A 21,261-nucleotide genomic window follows, 5' to 3' on the forward strand; every position below is an offset into this window, starting at 1 on the left:
TTCCTACAGATTTTCACAGTCAGGATACAAAGCTTTGTAAAATAGTCTATAGTATGACTCACAGAGTTGAGAAATGGTCAGCATTTCCCACTAAATATTACATGACTTTTCCACAAGTCATCTTATTCATCCCACAAAGCTCTGTAATGGCCTCCAGCAGAACTCTAAAGATCAACACATTTGACTTTTTTGGGCTCACTTGCCACATTTTTTGCTGTTGTTTTTTTTTAAAGCATTCTCAACAGCCCCACAGATTATCTCCAGACTGCAGTACTCAAACTGCCTTGGAAAAGGAGGAGAAAGGCGCACACCTTTTCCTTGCTCTGCTCCCTCCTTGGACAACACGGGGTGGTCTCAGGCTCAGCTCTTGTGCCTGAGGGTCAGAACCTCCGCTCCAGCCACGGGGCACCGCGCAGCTTGCTCGTACCGACACAACTCCTTGGCCACGCAAACTGGCCATGCGTTTATGTCTGCTAAAACCTCTGTCTCCCTTCAAAGATGTCAACGAATTCAGGACTCCTGGAGAGGATGATCAAAATAAAGCTCCTGGCCATCATAAAGCTCTAGGTGGTCTTTTGCCTCAGCTCCACCTGACCCTTCTGGATCTAGTCATTCTCCCGCGGAGCCCAAGCACGAAGTGTTTCTGCCTGAGGGACCGCGGCGCGGGTCAAGCTTAGTGCAAGCAACAGGACTTTCTGACGCGAGGAGTGCAGCAGCCCCTGACCCACGCAGCTGCGCGAAGCAGCAGCCCCAAGCCAGGGACGCCCAGGACTCTGGAGCAGGTGAGGAGCGCGGACACCTGATGGACACCTGATGGACTTCTGTCCTACACGGTGGGAAGGGTGGGGGAAACCCCTCTGCTCCTCCCACGGGAGGACGGCTGCAGAACGGGAGAGCAGGCGGAGATGGAAAGCAGGAGGAGTCAGGAGAAACAGGTAAGGTTGGAAACAGATTAATTATGAACACCGCTTGCCTGAAGAGAAACAGGCTCAGCAGCTGGGGCCGTAACACATCCACACCCGTGCAGATGGCGTGCGAAGAGCGATGCAACAGGGCGAGCAGGGGCTGCGCATGTCCCTGTGCAACATGCGCTGGGGCAAAGCAGCAGTCCCGCTCCGGAGCGGCGACTCCACGCATGCTGACGGAGTTATAAAACGGGCTGCCTGTACTCGATCCCCTCTAGAAGGAAACACTTTCAAAGCCAGGATGAAAATTTGGTGCAGTTTGTTTCACTCTTATTTCTATAATTATCTAATGAGTCATAAGTGCATCCATCCCTACATCTTGAGAACGTTTTGTTTTTTATTATGGGTTTGGTTTTTTTTCACCTCTAAACCCCCATCATTAAAAATCAATTAGCTTATGGATAACGCTATACAGATGCTTCTGCAGCAAGGGGCTGACATCTGCAGCAGCAGCAGCCCAGATAGGACAGCAATAGGTGTCCAAAAATACCCCACAGAGGAAGATAAACCCCCACCCCTAAAGCTGTATTCTTTCTTATCAACAAAACAGCTAAACATCCAGCCTGGGCCCACTTCCCTGTCTCCTGCATAATTAGCACTCTTCTCAGAGCAAGCAGAAAAGTTTAATTGTCTTTAATTATCCAGTTCAAGGAGGATTGGATTTCTTGCCTGATGTCCATATAATTTCTCTGCCAACGACTTCATCATCCCTTTACTGGAAGTGGAGTGCAGCTTCTAAAACTCTCTTCCATAAAAGACACAAAAGTTTCAGTGAAGGCTGTGCTGCTGGCACAAGCAGAGACAAAGGTCCTTGTGTCTACAAGGCTGTTGCTTAGGCTGCGGCATGTGTTTTCTGCGGGGCGGGAGGGAATGAGTTGCAACTAATGTGCAATCAAGAACCGTCACGATTACAAATGTAAATGAACAGGCAATTGGCACTGACCTTTGTAGATTGTTAGAGGACTAATTAAGGTATGATCAGACACTCTCTTCCAACAGATTGAGATGCATCTACACAAGCAAATATCTACGCGCTGCCCCAGAGACAGCAATGCTTTTCGCTACATGCTTGCACACAGCAGCGAGTGCACGTACACAGGCAGGCACAGCATTTAACCCCGGCACCTGCTCTCTGCCGCAGAGCAAACAGGACGGCACGGGAAGGGGAACAGGGCACCTCCGCTCACCCGGTCTGCGCGGTCCCACTCAACACCAGGCTACAGTATGAGGGCTGAGCTACCTTTCTGTAACATAAAACTGCAAGCAGCAGTTTTATATAAAGCTGTGGGTGAGGAGATTGGCACAAACTGGATGAAGTTAGGGAAAGAAAAAAGTGACAAAGGATCTTTCAGCATTTCTAGCAGAGCCACGAAGGTCTCCAGCAGCAGCAGAAGCAACCGTGGCTGCCATGTGCTGGCCCGTCACCTTGGGTCACGGCTGGCCCAGGGGTCTGCTCTGGAAGCAGCAGCAGCTGGCTGGACCCCACCATCCCCTGGAAACTCGGGACCCCTTACAATGTGATCCCTCATGCCTGTTTGCTCTTGGCCACAGCACACTAGACCAAAGAGCAAGGAGAGGTATGATGTTTCACCCTCCTGCTGAGGCAAACCAGCAGCTGGCCAGCCAGACCAGCAAGAAAACAGACCAGCACAAGAAGGGAATGGTTTTCTGCCAGCTCAGCCCTGCCCTGAGCACTTGCAGTTCTACAGGGAGACAAGACAGGCGCTAGTCAAGGTCCCGCTCAGGGCCTCATCCTTGCCCTTGCCCATCAGGTTTCGAGCATCTCCCAGGACAGGGACCCCACACCCTCCCTGCGCAGCCAGGGCTGGGCCACCCTCCTAGGGAGGAGTTTTGCAGAAGGTAGAAAAAGCTGCGAGGACTGAAACGTTTTAAGAGTCCTCAGAAAGAGCAGTGATGACAAAAGGGGACTCCCTTTGGAAAAAAATGCAAGCCGAGGGTGTATCTGTAGGGAAACCAAATGCAAAACAAATGAAATTAACTAGAAGGGGAGAGGGAATCACAGCGATGATTACCAGGGAGTAACAGCAGCATCAGAACAAACAGCAGAGAAGTCACTATCCCTTCAGGCCCCCTGACAGAGACATGTCACAGATCAGAAAAGCACTTTCTGCTCAAGGTGTTTGAAGCACAGGGAAGACTTTCTTGTGTTATCCGTTGTCACCAGAGGCCCTCAGCAAAAGGCAGTGAGGAAAGGCCACCTCGCCCTCAGAAAAATACAGTAAAAACCAAACGGGGTTACAGCAGAGAAAACGTCGTATTATACAGGAGGAAGAAATGCAGAGAGTGCGCTGCAAACCCCACGCGCAGCCCTGCTATGGAGGAAGAGCACTGCCCAGGCTGGCAGCACCGTGCTGGCAGGGCCCGTCGGCGAAACCTCACCGAGCAGCGCACACGGCTCTCCTGACCCACTCTGGCAGCCACACACAGCAGCAAAGTTCAAAACCAAGAAAAAACAAACACATCAGAAGCGTGAACTTAAGCTTAGGTACGTGCGTATCCCTGCTACATGTCTGACACCCAAAACTACAGAGGAATAACAACAGCCAGCTAAATAATAAATAACAGCAACATTTGATAACACTGGAAGTTTAAACGTCACAGAAAAAGGCAAGGACCTGCCTGTTCAAGGCAGATCTTTTTACACATGAAGAAATTACACTGAATAAACCAAAGCTGGGAAACGAATGACCGTGGCGCCCTGCGAGGGGCTGCCCTTGCCCGCCACGAGGACAGCCCTGCATGCCGGCTGGTGCCCCAGCCCGCCCTGACGCCCAGAAGCGGAGGCACCAGCCCGGGCACCCCCCGGCATCCGCCGGGGCTGCCCAGCTCCGGCTCGCGGCATCCCAACTCGCCATCCCTCAGGATACGTCCTCAGCCCAGCCCGGAGCTCACTGCAGGCGCTGGCCTGGGGCCAGGGGCCGCCCCGCTTACACGCCAGCTGACATCCTAATACCGTAACGGCATCAGAATAAACGGGAGACGAAAGCCCCCGTTCTCCCGCACGGGCGTACGGCAGCTTCCCACCCAAATCTAGCTCCCGTCACCGCGGGGAGACCGGACCAGTGCCTCGTGCCTGTGGCCGCCAGCGCACCGGCGAGGCGTCCCTGGCAGCCTCGCTCAGCGATGGGCTGGGGGAGTGTTTGACATGAAGCATCTCAGGTCAAAGCAACCTGCAGAACAGATCAGAAGTTCCCCTCCTTTTCATTCTAGAGTCTTATTCTTACTTGTATTTTTAATCTTTGAAATAAAATATGATAAATTCTTGGTGCTTTGTTTGCTGTCAGTTTTTGTTGAGGAGCCAACAAGCTTAAAGGAAATGATTTCCAGCCATTTGAAAAAGTAAAATACTTTAAAATGGAGATTTCCTTTTGGTGACTTGTCAAGTCTTTTAGTTAAAAAAAATTACATTTTTTAAAATGGTCAACAAATCCTTTTTCCTCTCAGCTAGTCAACTTCTGCACTCTCAGTACCTGCACCATCATAATCCTAGCGGACGTACAAGGAAAGATGGCTTCTTCTAAAATAAAAGACAAAGTAAACAAAAATTTCTAGCGTAAACAAAGATTTTCGAGATTGTTCTATATATCACGAAAGGGCACAGATGGTTTCTCCTCTCTGTTCTTTTTGCTTTAACGGAAACTCAGAAGCCATACAACACTGGTCAACACATCCTTTGGAAACCTGAATGTTTTTCTCCAGCACAGCATCGCCGAGAAGCGGAACGGCTGTAAGAGCTGCTGTCCCCTGCGGGATGGTGCGGCAGCTACAGCACGCTTTCACTGTCACCGTGACCTTTGGGAAAGCATATTCCATGCCCTCGACTCCACTGGGCTGCCAAGTTCACAGAGCGGTCACTTTTTTCCACGAGACTGAATTTAACTCTTAATGAATAAATCTCCTCTTTTACTTTTCGGGTGTTCCGCCAGTATTTCAGATCCTTGCTGCTAACATGCCTAACAGCAACACAACCCCGGTCTTAATTCAAGGGACATTTCTAAGACCCACACGTATCCTCCAGCTGGTGCTGCTTTTCCTTTCTCAACGCTCTTAAGCTAAGATCACTTTCCTTGTCTCTATGTGCGTTAATTGCAGAATGCCAGTTCCCCTGAGCACTTTTCTGTACGATTTAGTCTTTTCAACAGCAGCCATGGAGGAACGTCCTGGCTGAAGCCAAGATGAGGGTTGTGAAGGCTCTCGCTGGCATCCCCCAGCTCCAGCATCCTCACATCCCTGACAGCACATGTACCAGATGACGTGGGCAGGCTCTCCTCCTCTCGAAGAGGACTTAATGAGATCTTGTTTTTTCCTAACAGAAAAAACTTCTTAACCCTTTAAATGATTAACCAAAATGCAATTTCTGTTTCACCCAGCCTAACTGTCCCCTTTGATGCACGTTTTCTCTCGCTAGACTCACAGCTTCAATCCCTTTCCTATTATCTGGCCTTTCTGTATGAGCAAATGCTCCATGCGAGCCCTTCGCTTTATCCACCTTGTCAAGAGGAGACATGGAAAGCAGACAAAGACTTGCCCCTTCTCCTGCCCACCCCTCTCAACCAGCTCCTCCTCACGATCTGACGAGGCCGAAATACTGGAAATCAATGAACAAGCAGGGACAGGTTTGCACTGGCACTCAGGACATCACTTGACGCATTGCAAAATATCTGCAAAAAGCAGAGTACACTCCAAATGTGATGGCATCGTTAGACGCTCACACAGTATTCCACAATTTAAGACACTACCTGGAACAAACACACACACTTCTGAGCGTCAAACTTGCGTTCAGCCCCACTGGCACAGAGAGGGCCACTTACAAGTACAAAACGAAGCACGCGCGTAAGCATTTGCTGCTCCAGAGCCAGCACCCACGAGCCCTGTGAGGCAGAGCTATGCTGGACGCTGCAGGTACAACAGAGGTCTTGTCCTACCTCGGGGCAGCCGGCGCTCCCATAACGTACTAGTGGTTAAGCGATAAGCGTCATCCCCACAGCAGGGAAGAGAAAGAAGCAAGTCACGAAACTGGACACAAAACTGCACAGAGGGTCTGACGCCGCTAGTCAGATCCTGTGACGCAGAGGAGCCAAGAGCCTGACCCTGTTCATGCAAGGGAGGCAGCACTCACCGGCCTCGGCAGCTGGACACTTGCGGATGGTGAAGATCTGTCCCAGGTCTTCCTCTTCTTCAGGGAGCCCTTTCTGGAGGCGCTGCAGCTTACGGAGGCTTTCACTCCGCTGGTGCTTCATGGAGCGCACGTGCTGGATGAGGTTCAGCTTGGCCTTGGTGGAGTAGGTGCAGAGGACACAGTGATAATAGCAGCTTTCACCCTCAACCCCGCTCTCGTGATGCTGAAGGTGCTGTGAAGAACAAAGTAGAGAGATGTGAATTTCCTGTATCGTCTCCAGTCTCCCTGGGTTAGTCCACTGTAAATTGCTAAAAGCCGCCTGGGAGTTAAGTAAGAAACCACATTTTGACAAAGACACGGTAAGATCAAGCCTGTTTATTCTCAAGGCACCGTGCACTCTCCTGCTTAGACGCAAGGAAAACATAACACACTGAAATGAGCACAGAAGCAAAAATCGAGATGGGCAAAATCATCTCCTTCAGCGAAAGAAAACAGCAGATCCAACATCAACAACTATTCACGACCTGTGCATGGCTAATTCTTTCATATTTAAAGCTTATCCTGGGAGGGGATCCAACTTCATGTCAAACAGATAAAATTAAATTTGATAAATTCTTATTGAAAACTAAGAAGAATAAAACCAAAGCAATCCGAGAACACAATGAACCCATTAGATCGAGAGGTCCTGGAAACGGCGTATGGAAGCGGAGCGCGGAGCGTGTGCCATCCTATTCATCATCCAGCGCTCTGTTCCCTGGCATCTAGGTTTGACTGCCTCGGACCTGGAGGAGAGCAGCAGCCTGGCCTGGAAGACGGCCCTGACAGCGATCCAGACTGAAAAGCCAACGGTGAACATGCAGCTGGGTATCACCGCAAGAGGTTAGCACTTGGAAAAAAAAAATCTTGTCGCCCTCTGAAGCTGTGCTATCGGCGCCAATATAGCTAATTTGAGAGTATTATACCTTGATTATTTGACAAAATCTATCAATCGTCTGGCACAGAGGTCCATGCCGCTAGGGAAACGAAGAGCTATTTTATGTCATGGATCCCAAAGATGCGACAATTAGTTCATAAAACCAGAGGGAAGAATTCACTGCTTAGAGCCACGTCAGCTGCCACGGCACGGCCGCTCTCCGTTCAGTCTGGGCAGCGGCAGGGCTGAGAGCTCACAGTAACCTCCCCAATCTCCACAGCAGGGGCTTATCACAGGTAGAGCAAAAATGAATACCGAAGTCCAATGACATGGAAAACTCCTCAGTGAAGGACATTTGACGTTTCCACCACCCACCTACATTTCAGCTAAGTGATAATCCGTGCCAGCTCCTACCACCCAACCTCAAGACCTCTTTTTGTCTTCTGGGTCCTCTCAGGAAAGTCCTTCCTCGCCACGCCACACCCAAGGCACATAACTAAGGTGATTTGGATGCGATCTCAAGGTTTGTCAATCAAAAATATTGCCTACGTGCAGCCAGGTCTTTCTGGTAAAAATTCTGACGTGTATTATCTCAGTTACAGCTAAGATAAGATTAAAGACACATATTACCCGGTGCTGTGTGCTTCGCTAACACGGAGGAAGGAGAGCCCTCTGAGTCTAGGAATGATTAAAAATAGGATAGGAGCTGATGCTGAGGCTTCTGATTGGAAGGGCGAGGGGAGAGAATAAATGTATTCTAGATCTGGCTAATTAGACTAGCCTCTTTTGGGATCACAATGTATTTAATTAAATTCACTGTAATATTTGAAGAATCCACTAGGGCACTAATCCCACTGGTGCCCTCAAAAGATTTTTTTGCTGTTTTCCCTCATAAGAACTTCTTACTCTCATTTCTATTGTTTAAAAGCATTACCCTCTTCCTGAGCCAGAAAAAGAGAAATGGCTTAAGACATAAAAAGCTAAGGTTAGCAAGCCATTCTCAAGCGCCACGCGCCTGGCTCGCACAGCCTGGCTTAACCAGCCTTGCTCTGCCCTGCTCAGGTGTGAGCCCTGCGATAAAGCCTCCCTGCCGCCCCGTCTGCAGGCGGGGGGCCTGGCTCCAGGAGGCGCTCGGTAAGCCCCTTCTCCTGTCAGGCGAGAGGCGCACCGGGGAAGCCCCCGTCCTGCAAACACCGGGTTCAAGCTCAGAAAGTGCCAACAGGCTCAGTAGCAGCTTCTGCGAGAAGGCAGAGGAAACCCCTAGTGAGCAATTAGAGAAAAATCTGGTCACGGGTTCAAGGAAATATTAAGGGCATGGTCTCTGTGGGAACCAGAGGCGCAGTCTGTACTGCTCTCATTTAAATGGGGATTTTAGGAAAACATTTGTTTTGAACAGTTTAATAAACGCGTCTTATTTTCTGCTCCTCTTTTGCTTCCGCTCCATGCGCGTTCAAACATCCCTTGTGCTTGGGTCAGCTCCTCCTGCGTGTCGTGCTGGAGGAGTCAAGGCCTGAGGGTGGCAACACCACCAAGTCCACCCTGGACACGGCGCGACACCGCATGCCTACCTCTCATTCATGGCAGTCTTCCAACGGAGGAAAGGAGCCGTCCAGAATAAGACAACATCACGGACGAGCAAGTACTAGCTGTGAGTTGCTGGAAGTGATGAAACACTGGACAAGTGTAGTTATTGTCCATCATACTGTTAAGTTTTCCCCTTGTGAGAATTTATCCGTATCACAGAAAACAAATTCAAAGTATTAAACCAGAGCCTTGTTAGAAGACAAATCAACTTGAAAATCAAAGGAATATATTGTTCCTAGGAAAACTAACCAAGTTCTGTCAGAGAACATTGATCTCCGCAAGTCATGGGGGGTGCTCACCCCCTCCCTTCTCAACGATAGGAAACTTCCAACATCTGGTTCTTCACGCATGGCATGCAAAATATTGATCAGGTTTAGTCAAAGCTCCACTTTAAATCAGAAACAGACAGAGGAACGCTCTGATGGAAACCATACGGCTCATGAGTAGAGCTTCCCAGGGGGACACGGGCTGTTCCTGTACGTACGCTAACCGCAGCACAACACCGTGCCGCTCACGACACCTATTCCTACGCACAAATCAAACCAAATCCGGCCTGTCTTCCATTCGGGAAGCGCTCGGGCCTCTGGGCAAAGCTGTGCTCCCGCTCTGCGGCACAGTGATTAGCGCAGGAGGATCCTGCTCAGAGGCCTCATCTCCTCCATTTGCTGCGACCCCTGCGCTGCCCGCCCCCGACCTTCAGCGCTGACCTTCCCTATGGAACACCGGTCCCTCACCCGCTGCAAACACTGCAGGGGCCGTAATTCCATCTCAACAGCCAGAGCCATCCACTGCGGCTCTGCCCCGTGAGCCCCAGGGCAGTCTCCCCCGGGCACAGCCGCACCGGAGCGTGACGGCAAACAAACCTCCCGGGCCAGGGAACAGCCCTCGGGGAGAGCTGCTGCCGTGCCGCCAGCCCAGCCCCACAGAGCGGGCGCCGCCAGCCCAGCCCTGGCCGCTCCCGGAGCCTCTCCGTTAGCTTCGGACAAGGAAAACACTATTCTGGGGTGACACTGTACCAAACTGCACTCGCCGGGCAGCCGCGCTCGCGCCAGCAGCCAGGACGGGTCCAGCCCTGTCCCTCAGGACCACCCGATGAGCCTTTTGGGCCGGTTTAGGGAGTATTGCCAAACCTTCCTGGGTTTGGCTCGAAGAAGTCGGCACATTGGGAGGGTGCGAACACGAAGACAGTTTGAATAAGCAAGAGAAGAACTGTCACTTGCACGCGCTGCAGAGCACCGGGGGCCAGCAGGCAGCGACCCGCGCACAGCCGCCGGCCCCCGAGCGGGAGAGGGGGAGAGGGGGGCGACTGCGCGCGGGCAGGAGACGGGGGTACAGCGGCTGCGGGCGCATGCCGGCGCCTGTGCCAGCCCAAGCGAGCACGCCCGTGCTGGGACGAGCTGACCCACGCTGCACTGACGGACTGACTTTGCAGCCCTTGCTCTCTAACACCTGGCTTGGAATGTTTTCTTCTAATAAATAACAGCATAATAAATGTTCACAGTGTATGACTATGGAAATCTAAGTTTTAAGCACAGTAAGGAATGACGCTATGTTCAGTTCTTTTCTCTCCTTCCTTTCTCTCCATCCTTCATGTACCCCGCGCTTTGTTTATTTTACCATCTATCTTTTCCCCATCTAACACTGCCTCACCCACAGTATTTTTCAATAATCATGGAATTCAACGTGACAAACGCATTAATCTACCTGACTGCAGGCAGTCCTCCTCACCCCCACGCCACGCACTCACACTACGCTCTTCACAGATGAGACTCTTGCAGCCAGGACTGAGGATCCATGTTGCTGCTATCACACTAGTAATGAACTCTCCCGCTGAACCCCTTTATAGGTGTTACCGCAGTTAATGTTCACCACTTAATCTCATGTCTAAAAACTTCTGTACATCTTTTAGATTTTAAAAGACATTAAATCTATATCTGCTCAAAACCTCTTCTGTATTAAGTTTATTACAGCCAGTGTGTGAAGAGCCCGATCCCTACGGTAACATGAACAGATAATCCTCCCCGTAGCGCTCTGTCGCCAGAAGGCACAATGTTATTTTCCAAACCCTGTTTGCTCTGTTTAGTGGGTCAGATACTGTTCTGGGGGACACTGAACTGCAACCCCGGCTCACTAGGGAGGCGCGATCACCACTTTGAATTACCTCATGCTTTTGATGTTTATTATTCATTAGAAAAAAAGGCCCAATTTTTGTGCAATGTTAACTTCATCTTGTATAAAGCTTCCCCTTTGGAGGGCCCTAAAAGCTGCTCAGGACGGACCCACCGACAACAGTGGGAATCTCACAAGCCCTTGGTCTGCAAGAGTAAGACCAACCACCTCCGCAAGTGGTGAGATCCCACCTCCACCTTCAGGATGTCTCGATGGTACAAAAAGCAGTAGAGCATGTGAGAAAGCTCTCTACGGGCTTGGGGATGGACCCCTTCTTCTGCAGACCTCAACATGACAATAAGCTGAAGAAAGAAACTCCATAACCGCCCCCAGTGACAAGCAGCCTCTGCTCTCCTGCACCCTCTCCGGTGCGCAAGGGCTTCTGCACAAACCAAGGTGCCTCTAGGTAGGAAAAGCAGGTGCAGTACCAGGCCTGGGGGCCAAAACCCAAAGGGGGAGAATAATCTCATGAACTCTACGCAGCAAACAGAGAACCAACACTAACAAAAAGAAAACCCTCCCTCGCCACCAGCTAACGGGATCACCAGCGCAACAGTGACCCGGATCCTGCAAGAAGTGATCTGAGCTCTGTGCAAGAGCGCTAGCGGGGACAGCCAAAGCGAGCCCACCGCCCCCTTGTTTACACAAACATCCTTTTCGCTTATACGGGTAATTGATAAGCAGTCTGGAGAAACTGCTTCCAAATCACTTTTGATCTCTTTCTCCAGCTGGCTCTCACGTTACGGGACAATCCTGCCACAAAATCAGAGGTCACGCAGCTAGAGCTTCTTTAAGAAAAAGTTTTCAGTCTTTGGAGGAGTTTTTTTTCCACATGTAACATTCTTCCTGCCACTGGACTCAGCACGGCGCCTGCTCTGTTAGAATGGGTAAAATTATTAGCAATTTAAAAGAATTAACAGATGCAGCTGAGTAGAAGGAGCCAAAAAACCGCCGGAGGGTTACAAAAGCCATGGAAGGAGCACCACTGCAGGCTTGTACCACTCTTCTTGCGAGCACCTACGGCTGACCAGCACCAGTGATGAGACCCCGAGCCAGCGGGACCCCTGTTAAGCCCACGGTGGCACAGAGAACCAGGGGAGCACCGCAGAGGCTATGCAAGATTTTGAACCATGCAAGGTTACGGTGAAAGCCAACACCAGCACACACTCCCGTGTTTGGGAGGAGGTGCTGGAGCCACGCCAGCACTATGAGCACATCCTCAGCACAGAAGGATGCCCAGGGGTTGACTCTTCCTCAGGGTGAAGTCAGACACGGATAATAAGTAACAGGCTTGGAAGGAAACACTTCACATGCCAGCAAGAACCGTGCCTATGACAACGCGCTCCCGGGGAGCTAAACGAGATGCGACCCTTCCACCAGAGCTGGGGGGAGGCTGGAGGTCGCCAGGGAAAGGGACCAGACCCTGCGGCAGACCTCAGAAGCCTCCTAAGTGTCTCTTGGCCCCCATGTGCCTCTGATCTGCTGCATGAGATAAATCACACAATCCTGGAAGAGAAGAATCTGAATTTTTAATGAAAGTCATGTGGATGCAGCTGTCTGATCCCGCTCTGTTCCAAGTACTCCATAAAAGTCAGCGCCGGCCCATCCATCTTGCTCTCCTTTCACACCTGCAGCCCCGGCTGGAATTTCCTGGAGCTGATGGCGACGCGGGGCGGACGCGGCACGCAGCGAGAACACATGCTGGCTACGTGTTGGAAAGGGCTGCTGCGCTCACAGCCACCGCCCCCAGCCCAGATGTTCTGAAAGGGGGAAAAAATTGATTCTCCATACAGCAGGTTCAAAAGATGAACTTACACTCTTTCGTATTCCACCAACGTCCTGCGATTGTTTACAGCTTCTGAAGAAGTAGCGTTACAAAACCGTTCCCTCCTTCCAGCCTCTCCGGCTCCTTGCGTAACGGCTCCTTCGTGCAGCTTGCGGACTGTGGAGTTCAGGCTCACATGCCCACGAGACTTTGCAGTTTAGCCTGTGGTAACTCGAACAGGCTAATGATGAGCATCACTCCCCCACCTCCAGCTAAAGCTTCCTCAGTGCCGCCCCAAGCCCTTCAAAACACCACCACGCGACAAGGACAAGGAGACTTTGCACAACAAATCTGAATTTTTATTTACTTTTTCATTTCTGATCTTCATTTTCCTTTCCCAAAGGCTGGAAATGTTGTGCTCTCTCCTGCCAAAGAGGCTGAGACACTTGATGCAGGTCCCTGAGTCCCACAGAAAGGCTTCCAGAACAGCACCAACGGCCCCAGTTAACAGCCAGGCCCTACACGCCCCCTTCTGAGTCTGTATTTTCCGTGCCCTCCAACCCTGCCTGGCGTTAAGCGGACACCCCCAGTACCGTGACGGGGCTGACGCAGGCACTGCAAGCCCTACGCAGGTAGGCGCGGGGCCGCCGAGCAGATCCGAGCGCAGCTGCACAGAGCCCCCGACCATCGCGCCACGAGCCCCCAGCCGCGACGCCGCAAAGCGCGAAGGAAGCAAGACCGAGGGCTTCCCTCAAAAAGGAGCCCAGCAGCAACGCACAGGGCGGCTGAGCAGAGATCTGCCGCACCTGGGAAAAGGTCAGCAATAACGCACGAGGCACAAAAATTCTCAGCAGCGCCAAGCAGCAGCTGCCGGCCCTCGCAGCACAGGAAAGGAGCCGACCCCCACGGGGTGCCACCCCAGCAGGGGCTACGGGCCACAAGTGCTCTCCCTCCTGGCCACGAGGCTGGCGCTTGCCGTGCTGAAACGCTTTTGGGTTCCCCCATAAACGACCCCAACAGCCACCCAGCAAACCGGGGTTGCTCCACCAGCCCTTGAAGTCTCATTAAAAGCCAAATATTGCTCAGCCTAAAGATGGAGAGCTCAGCATGGATTTTACTGAACGTTAAATCAACCAGCAAGCGTAGCCAGCAAACTCTGTGGCACTTTAACTTTAAATAATGCAATAATTATTGAATTTCCTTTTTATAACCGAAGTGCTGGAATGTAAACAATGGGGCTGTAATTGCAGGAAGGGGGGATCAATAGAGGCAATCGTTTTCAGCCATGTTAATTGTAAATACAATTGCTCCAAGATGTCAGCCTCGTTCTTCTCGCTCCCAGAATCATCCTAACGGATGACAGAGTCCAACTTTCCCATTACAGCTGTTCGTTCCTTTAAGAGGTTCTCAATCAGGTCTGATCAATCTGTCAAGATAATGCATGGAGTAAGTAAGACTCTTCCAAACACAAGCTCCCAATCAATAGCCCGGACCTGCTTAATGAGGAGGGGCTAAAGCCCACAGGGAGGCAACAGTCCCAGCTTCTGCTCGGCTCTGGCAGCTAACTTCTTCATGGGGCCTTGCTAAGCCGATCAGCTCTTAACGAGGACATTGTTTATGCAGACTGTGATGAGCAGCATCCCCACATATTCACGGTCCCCCAGGGTCAGTGGGCAAAAAATGACAGAGATTAACAGAAAACAACAGCCAAGAAAGGTTTATTCACACCCCCACCCTCTTTTTAATTATGCAACAGACCTCAAAGTACTAATTAATCATGCGTTAGAAGAGATCCCTGAAGATGGAAATCTGCGTGGGACCACTGAAAGCGTAAGAGCATCACTACGATTCCTCCGATACACTTGAGGAAGAACAAAGTCCGTGGTAAAGCCCGTGCCGGCCATCCCCTTCCATGCCAGGAGCGGCACCAACAGCCAGAGGCAGCACCACGGCACGCCAGCTGGAAACCTCCCCGAGGGAGGGAGGAGATACGAAGGGAGGTAAGGCAGCAGTCGGAGATGCCATTCTCCACCGGTATTATTTAGTTCTAGTAGCACACGGGGATCCCGTCGTACGGCTGGACACTAACACGCTCGCTGAGCGGAGACAGCTAAGCAGCCAAGAAAGGGAGAAAAGGGAAAGGTCTCGCTGTGCCGGGGCTGCTCCTACAGCTGTGAAACTTCTGTTTCTCCCTCCACTGCATTACGAGAGCTGCAGTCACAACAGATCTACTCTTGGGCAACTGCAACTTTCGAGAATTTTCCAGATCCCTGGAGTCTTCACAGCTCTCCCAGGGAGGCACAGGTGTAAGCACTGCTATACGTGGGGACGAGCAGGGGAGTGTCTGTATTGGTCTTGCTAATTATAGCAATAAAAACAAAGCACAGCTGAGAGCACATTTCCTATCAGCAGTTGTGAAAAGTGCTGCCCTCAACCCTGCGTGCTCCTGCTCCGGCCACGGCTCCTGCCGCAGGACCCACGACAGCTCTGCGAGCCTGCACGGACACCTCCCGCTACTCACTGCGCGCCTCTGACGAGCGTGAGCCCAGGAAACCTCGCGTGAAGTGTACTCTCCTGTTACAAATGAGGGACGGGAGGAATGCGAACCACGAGCCGAGCTTCACATAGCAGTTTCTGCAGAGCAGCACGGTGGTTTGGCGATGGTGTGGTTAACCAGACAAGAATTGATGACATTTTGCTCCTCACAAAAATGTACAGTTTTGTCACTTCATATTTTCCATGGATGCTGTCATCCCTGGCGAAATACAACAGAAAAGCTGTACTTTGCAGGCACTGCTTTTAAAAACAAAGTACTGTACAGACAGCAACAGGATGAAGTTATAAGAACAGCAAGAAAATTTCTGCCACGTCTCAGCAACGTCACTGAGGAGGAGGTCAGGCCTTCCAGTCCGCTCCTTCCTCAGTACTGGGGACAGCCGAGAGCCGAGGAATTCAGGGAGCCTTATCTTTCCCAGCATTGGGAAAAGAAAGGGGAGAAGAACAGCTGAACACGAAGGCAAGACAGTAACCAAAAGCAGGCTCAACGATCCCACTACCTAGTCATTTTTCAACATATTTTCTACATAAACTTGAAAATAGTAAATTCAGCGTGAGTTGTTAAGCTGTGAACACGCAGGTGAACTAGAGCAGCCTGTGAATGCGGAAAAGCACTGGATAAAGGCAAATTATATAGTAAAAAGGGCTGGAGGAACCTGAAAAGTCTGCAGGATAGAAATCTGTTGTCCATATTGTAATTATATGGCTGTTGAGTGATTGACAAAGGCTTTCCGTAACACAGAACAAGACCGGGACTACCCGTACGGGTGATGTATTATTTCCTCCAGCAGCGATAGGAATGATCCATATGTTACGCTGCGAGGGATCTCCGAGGAGGCTCTGTGTGTTCGAAGGCACAGCACGTAACACACACTTGGTCTGGTGTTGTTAATGCCAGCTCAGACTTAAAACAACTATGCAAAACCCTCTCTGTACATGTGGAGCCTGCTATAAGAATTTAAATTAAATGGTAAATTTTTCCCCATGTTAAGCCTTTTGGAAAAAAAACCCCATCACTTTCTGAAGGAAAAGGTTGAGGACTGTTTTGCACCCACCGTGCTCCTCACCACGGCCTGAAGGTGAGAGGCGCCCACGTGCTGGGCAGTGGCACGAGGAAGCCCCTGCAAAGAGGGACGCGGCCCTGATGAGAAGGGGCTCCCCTTTGCTGAGGGCGGCCGGCTCTCGGCATGCAGAGGGACCGCCAAGAGGCTGGAGGCCCACCCAGCCGTCCCTCACCAGTCCCTCACGTCTGCCTTGGCTCCGGGCGCTCCCGCGGCTGCAGCTACGAGCCGTGCAGCGAGCTCGAGGAACACTGAGGAAGCGAGGTCCTTGCAGAGGCGCTGCGGGGCAGGCGGGACAGGAGGGTCCCTTCGCCCACGGGCGGCACGCCGCGCTCCCGCAGACACGCGCGCAGCAAGGGACCATTGTAATAACGCTCCGTGAAACCACGTGGGAAATTGAACCAGCCACAGACAACCACACTGAGTTCACGTTATTTAATAAAATACTACAGGCACAGATTAACTTCCCTCGCCCAGTATTTATTGTTTCATCTATCTCTAGAGAAGTCACAAGCGCTATGATAGACTGAAGATTTCCTTGTTTTCATATAGCTTCTTTATAACTTCCTACAGCAATGTACCACATCGAGTCCCAACAGATAACCATACAATAACAACAACAATACACAAGACAATTTTTTAATCCTCTCCATAAATCGAAGAATATAAATATCGAAGAGATGGATGACAAAACATCCCCTCACAGAAGCCAACAAGGATGCGTTTAGGAACAACAGACCAAGCTCATCCTTCGTCCACAGTCCTCACAGAGAAACACACTTGTGAGAAATGATTTCCATTTGTTCCAATCAACTAGAGGATTCTGCGCAACCTTGGCCAACAGAAGTCCGAACTCTGTCCTCCTGCCTCGCCACAGCACCCCTACAACACAGAAACGCATACCCCTAGACACGAAGCCGCCAGCCCTTCCAAAGCTCCACCTGCTGTGGTGCGCGGTGGTACCTCCTCAGCAGGGAGGTCATCAGCATCATCACCTGCCTCTGCTCTGCTCCCTTCTCTAGCATCCCACACAGTATCAGCCTTCTCTTCATTGCCGTAGGGAGCTGAGCTTACAGGGTCAGCCTGGGACGCAGACGAGTCCTGGACAAAGACAAGGCACCGCCTGCACTCTGCAGCACATTGAGAGCTGCTGCAACAAAAGGAAAGCGGGACGGCGGCTGCAGCGGTGGCGTAGCTGTGGCAGAAGGAAGGCACAGGTGACACAAGGATTTTCAAGAGCGCGTGAAACGGGAGGAGGGAGAACCAAAGGAAGGGGCAGTGAATTAGTACGACAGAGAACGGAAGCGGAAAGAGGAAATACATGATATTCCAAGAGAGCCGAGTCTTGAAGGTGGAATGAAAACCGGTAGAGCGAGACTAAGCCAGCGAAGGCCTCCCTGTAGAGCAGCCCTCTCCAGAGGTGTAGACTGCAGGGCTGGGCACCAAGCTGGGCAGCCAAGACTACAACCTTTGATGCAGTCGCTGTGCTGCAGTACACCCACAACACAAGGACAGGAGCACCATCTGATTCCAGACGAGTGCTGTGAAGGCAGGTTCATTAAGTGTCTGTGAAACACACAAACAGAACACAGAGCACCAAAGAAATGCCCATGAGAAAATAAATAATTCTTCATTCAGTGGAAGCTTTGGATTGTATTAGACAAAGCCTGGGGCTATGTAATGAAAGAAGAAGATAAAAAGAAACAGAATAATTACTCATTCACAGAATGGGGCAAGAATCCTACTGGAAAAACATGTATGGAAATATTTATAATTAAGAACTATAATAAAGCCTGCACACAAAGGGCTGAATTAAGGCAACCTGACGCCTGACGTTTTCTACATTTAAGATGGTTGTGAGGGCTTCCACGAACCGAATGGACACTAATGTTTCTGAAGAACCGCGTATATAAATTCAGGCAATTGCTCCATGCCCCACACCCCTGAGCAACTACTCTGTGAGCAAAGCCACCAAGTTCTTGGTGAGAAGCCTTCAACTACAGCCTCTTCCAAACTGCAGAGGAAGACCTCCTCAGTCCTTGAACAGGCAATGGTTCCTAGCACACGTCCTCGGGCCTGGCTTCCACCAGAAAGGACACGTCAATGACCCGTAACAATTTACAGCAGAAGTGTTTGGCTCTTGTATCACACACGTGTCCTCCAAGCAGTTTGCGGTCTATGAATGGATTGGGTTTGCCGCTCAAAATTCATCCAGAACAGGCTTTTAGCTTGCAGGACTGCCAGGAATAGAGGCAATGTTTCTCCATAATCCCAACAGACACTGGTACGGTAAGTGCAAACCCGCCCTAAGACACCCTGAAAGCCTCCCATCCTTGTCGCAGATTTCTCCAAGCCTCTCAGTGGAAAAGGTCAGTAAAGCACCAGCAGTAGATCTTCTGCTTTTTACTCCATCGTCATGAGCTGACACCCACACAAGACGTCTTCCTTATCAGAAGGGCAGAAACTAAACAACTTGCATTTCACTGCCACGAAAATAAGAGCTGGCATGGCTGTCCAGAGCTGGGGAGCAGCCGGGGGATGCTGACAGATCTGGCAGCACTGTTGGTACGACCAACTTGGTGCCACGCAAACGGAGAAGTGACCCTGGAACAAAAGAGACAGCCTGAGATACCCGCTGCCCCTTCCCTAGCTGCCAGTCTTCATTCCGATGCAACTCATGCCCAAGGAAAGACGTCGAGGCATGCGAGGAGAGCAGGAACGGGGGACGTGGGCTCAGGGTCAGGGCATCCCACTCGCTCTTCTGCCCCATCCTCCCACCCCCCCGACTGCAGACCCTGCGCACCGGCTGGGGATTTGTCCAAAGGACAAAACAGCTTTGTGCAGCTCTGAAAATAAACTGACTTTCCAGATAAAACCCTTTAACTAGCCAATATGCTCCAGTCTTGATGATAAATATAAAACAGCCCAAAGTTTCCTTCAAATTATTAGAAATCCCCATGACAGTTTTTCCTTCACCCATTCTTTTTCTTTATCAGTTTCATGGTAACGTGAAAAGACACCAAGAAAACTCCCAGCCAGTGTAAAGATAAGGTGCAACGGCTTATTTGACATTAAAATGGTATGGGCACATGTTGTGTTTAACTCTGAGGTGTGCATCCTGATTAAAGCGTTACTGAGACAACTGGGAAACACACAGGCATGGCTTCCAGACTAGCACAGCCCAGGGGCGCGGTGGACCCTAACACGCTGAAAACCTGGGTCTCCAGTTTGATGAACAACACAGTTTTATGCATCATTCCTAGTTTTATGGCCTCGGTACAGGGTAGAGCCGATATGCCTGGAAATGACATTTCAGTTCAATCTTTTTACCTCATCCATGGGAAATTAAGCAACTAATATGATGATGTTTGGCAAGCACCTGCACATGAAACTTCCCAGAGTAAAGGTTTCTTTTATCTTTAGGAAAAGCCAAAGCAAAATCCACTGCTTACAACCTGAAGCTATATAAACGCAGACATGAAATGGTGCATTTTCAACCAGGGCAGTAGTTAGCTCTTCAAACAACAGGATACAGCAAGTTATCCCTTACCTAGGGCTTTCTAATATGACATTTATAACTGAAAGCAGAAGTTTGAGACATAGTTCAAAGTACAACGTAAGATACCACAGCTTCTCTTATGGTCAGACCGTAATGGTCCCTCCTGGTTTTTAAAAAAACAAAGGAGAACTTGCCCGCTGTCTCCCCCCAGAAAATCATTTTGCTACTTAGCCCATGGCTCACACAGCACTGGGCACAGACTGTGGGGAGGGGGTCCAGTGCCTGGACCTGTTTAGGTTCCCACTGAACGTGAAGGTCTACCTTCCCGAGTTCACGTGGTGCTTTCTTTGGGTGCAATTGTAACACTGATGGCAACTTCTGTGTAAAATTTCCTGTGTGTATCCTGAAACCTAATTCAGTTGTAGTACGCTCCTGCAGAGGGATCTGCAGGAGACCAGAATTGCTCTGAATTGCAATGAATAGTTGCAGCTATTCCCTCCAAGATGAGCTACAAAAATGGAGAATATGGAGCTTGTAGAACTACACTGAAGCAAACAGAATAAAACCTGAGATGATAAATGCCTCTGCTCTTTGGTGCTCCCTTTGTTCAAGTGTGTCTGCATCCGCTTGTATTTGCCGTGTACAGGTACAGAAACTCCTGGCAAAAGCCAGGCACGGTGTTTATTGGGTTTAGCAATTCTGGATCTGCAATCCACAATGTAAAGTCTGTAGAGACATACAGAGGGTAAATGATAAATACTACGAAGGCAGCACTAATCAGCATTAAGAGTACTTACTGACCTGACTGCAATTCAGAAATAAAATGGAAGCAGCAAAATCTTTTTTGGGAGCAGTGTCCACTCACGGCACAGAATTGTGAAGAGATGACAGATTTCTAAATCCTATTTATGAAATTGCATGTATAACTCCATTTACTCCAGGAGCACTAAGATTCTCATTTCTGTGACTGCGTGGGATTAACTTCTTTGCAAGGATACTTGCTTGGGGTTAGTGTATGCTATCAAGAGGCCAGTATGCAGGTTTCACGTTTGGCTAATCCACTTGCCCAGCCCAGAGTTAGACATTTTAACAGGTCTGGGCAATGCAGCGCATACACCAGAAAACCCAGGTAAGTCAAAACCAAGGAGGTGAGAAAACAATAAAAGCAAGTTTCCTACTTTGTGGGACTATGGGAAACAACCACAGGTGGACAGAAACTGTAACACAGACCCTATGGCATGAAAACACCATCTACAGGACTCCAAAGTCTCTAATCTCTCCCACCTACGGTCAAAGCATGCTCAAGACCCAGCTCTGGGACAGCCGGTCTTCTCCAAGGGACTTCTAGCGGAGCACACGCATCAGCATCTGCTCCATCGCTAGCAACGCAGCTGGTGGTCAAGAGCCAAAACCATTCAGGAGCACTGTCCTCCTCCATGCCTCCTCCTAGGGCATCCGTCTAGGGTTCACCAGCAGGTACCACCAGCAGGTGCACTCCGCAACCACCCACAGAAGTACAAGCATGGTCCTGAGGTGACATACCTGTATGCAACACCCCCAGAGCTACAAACCCGCCCCAGGAACAGTGTGGGTGTCACAAAGTAAACCT

General features: G+C 50.4%; 1 protein-coding gene across 5 annotated transcripts in view; it reads right to left on the bottom strand.

The window, feature by feature from the left end:
* The window catches only part of ZFHX3 (zinc finger homeobox 3), a 678,088-nt gene that overhangs the window by 71,226 nt on the left and 585,601 nt on the right, over window positions 1-21,261 (bottom strand). For all 5 annotated transcript variants that reach the window (XM_075101073.1, XM_075101072.1, XM_075101076.1 and 2 more), the window contains one exon: window positions 6,106-6,337. In XM_075101073.1, the coding sequence (XP_074957174.1) occupies window positions 6,106-6,337 (232 nt within the window). The remainder of the gene's footprint in view (window positions 1-6,105; window positions 6,338-21,261) is intronic.

This window comes from Phalacrocorax aristotelis, chromosome 8, assembly GCF_949628215.1.
Source record: "Phalacrocorax aristotelis chromosome 8, bGulAri2.1, whole genome shotgun sequence".
NCBI lineage: Eukaryota > Metazoa > Chordata > Aves > Suliformes > Phalacrocoracidae > Phalacrocorax > Phalacrocorax aristotelis.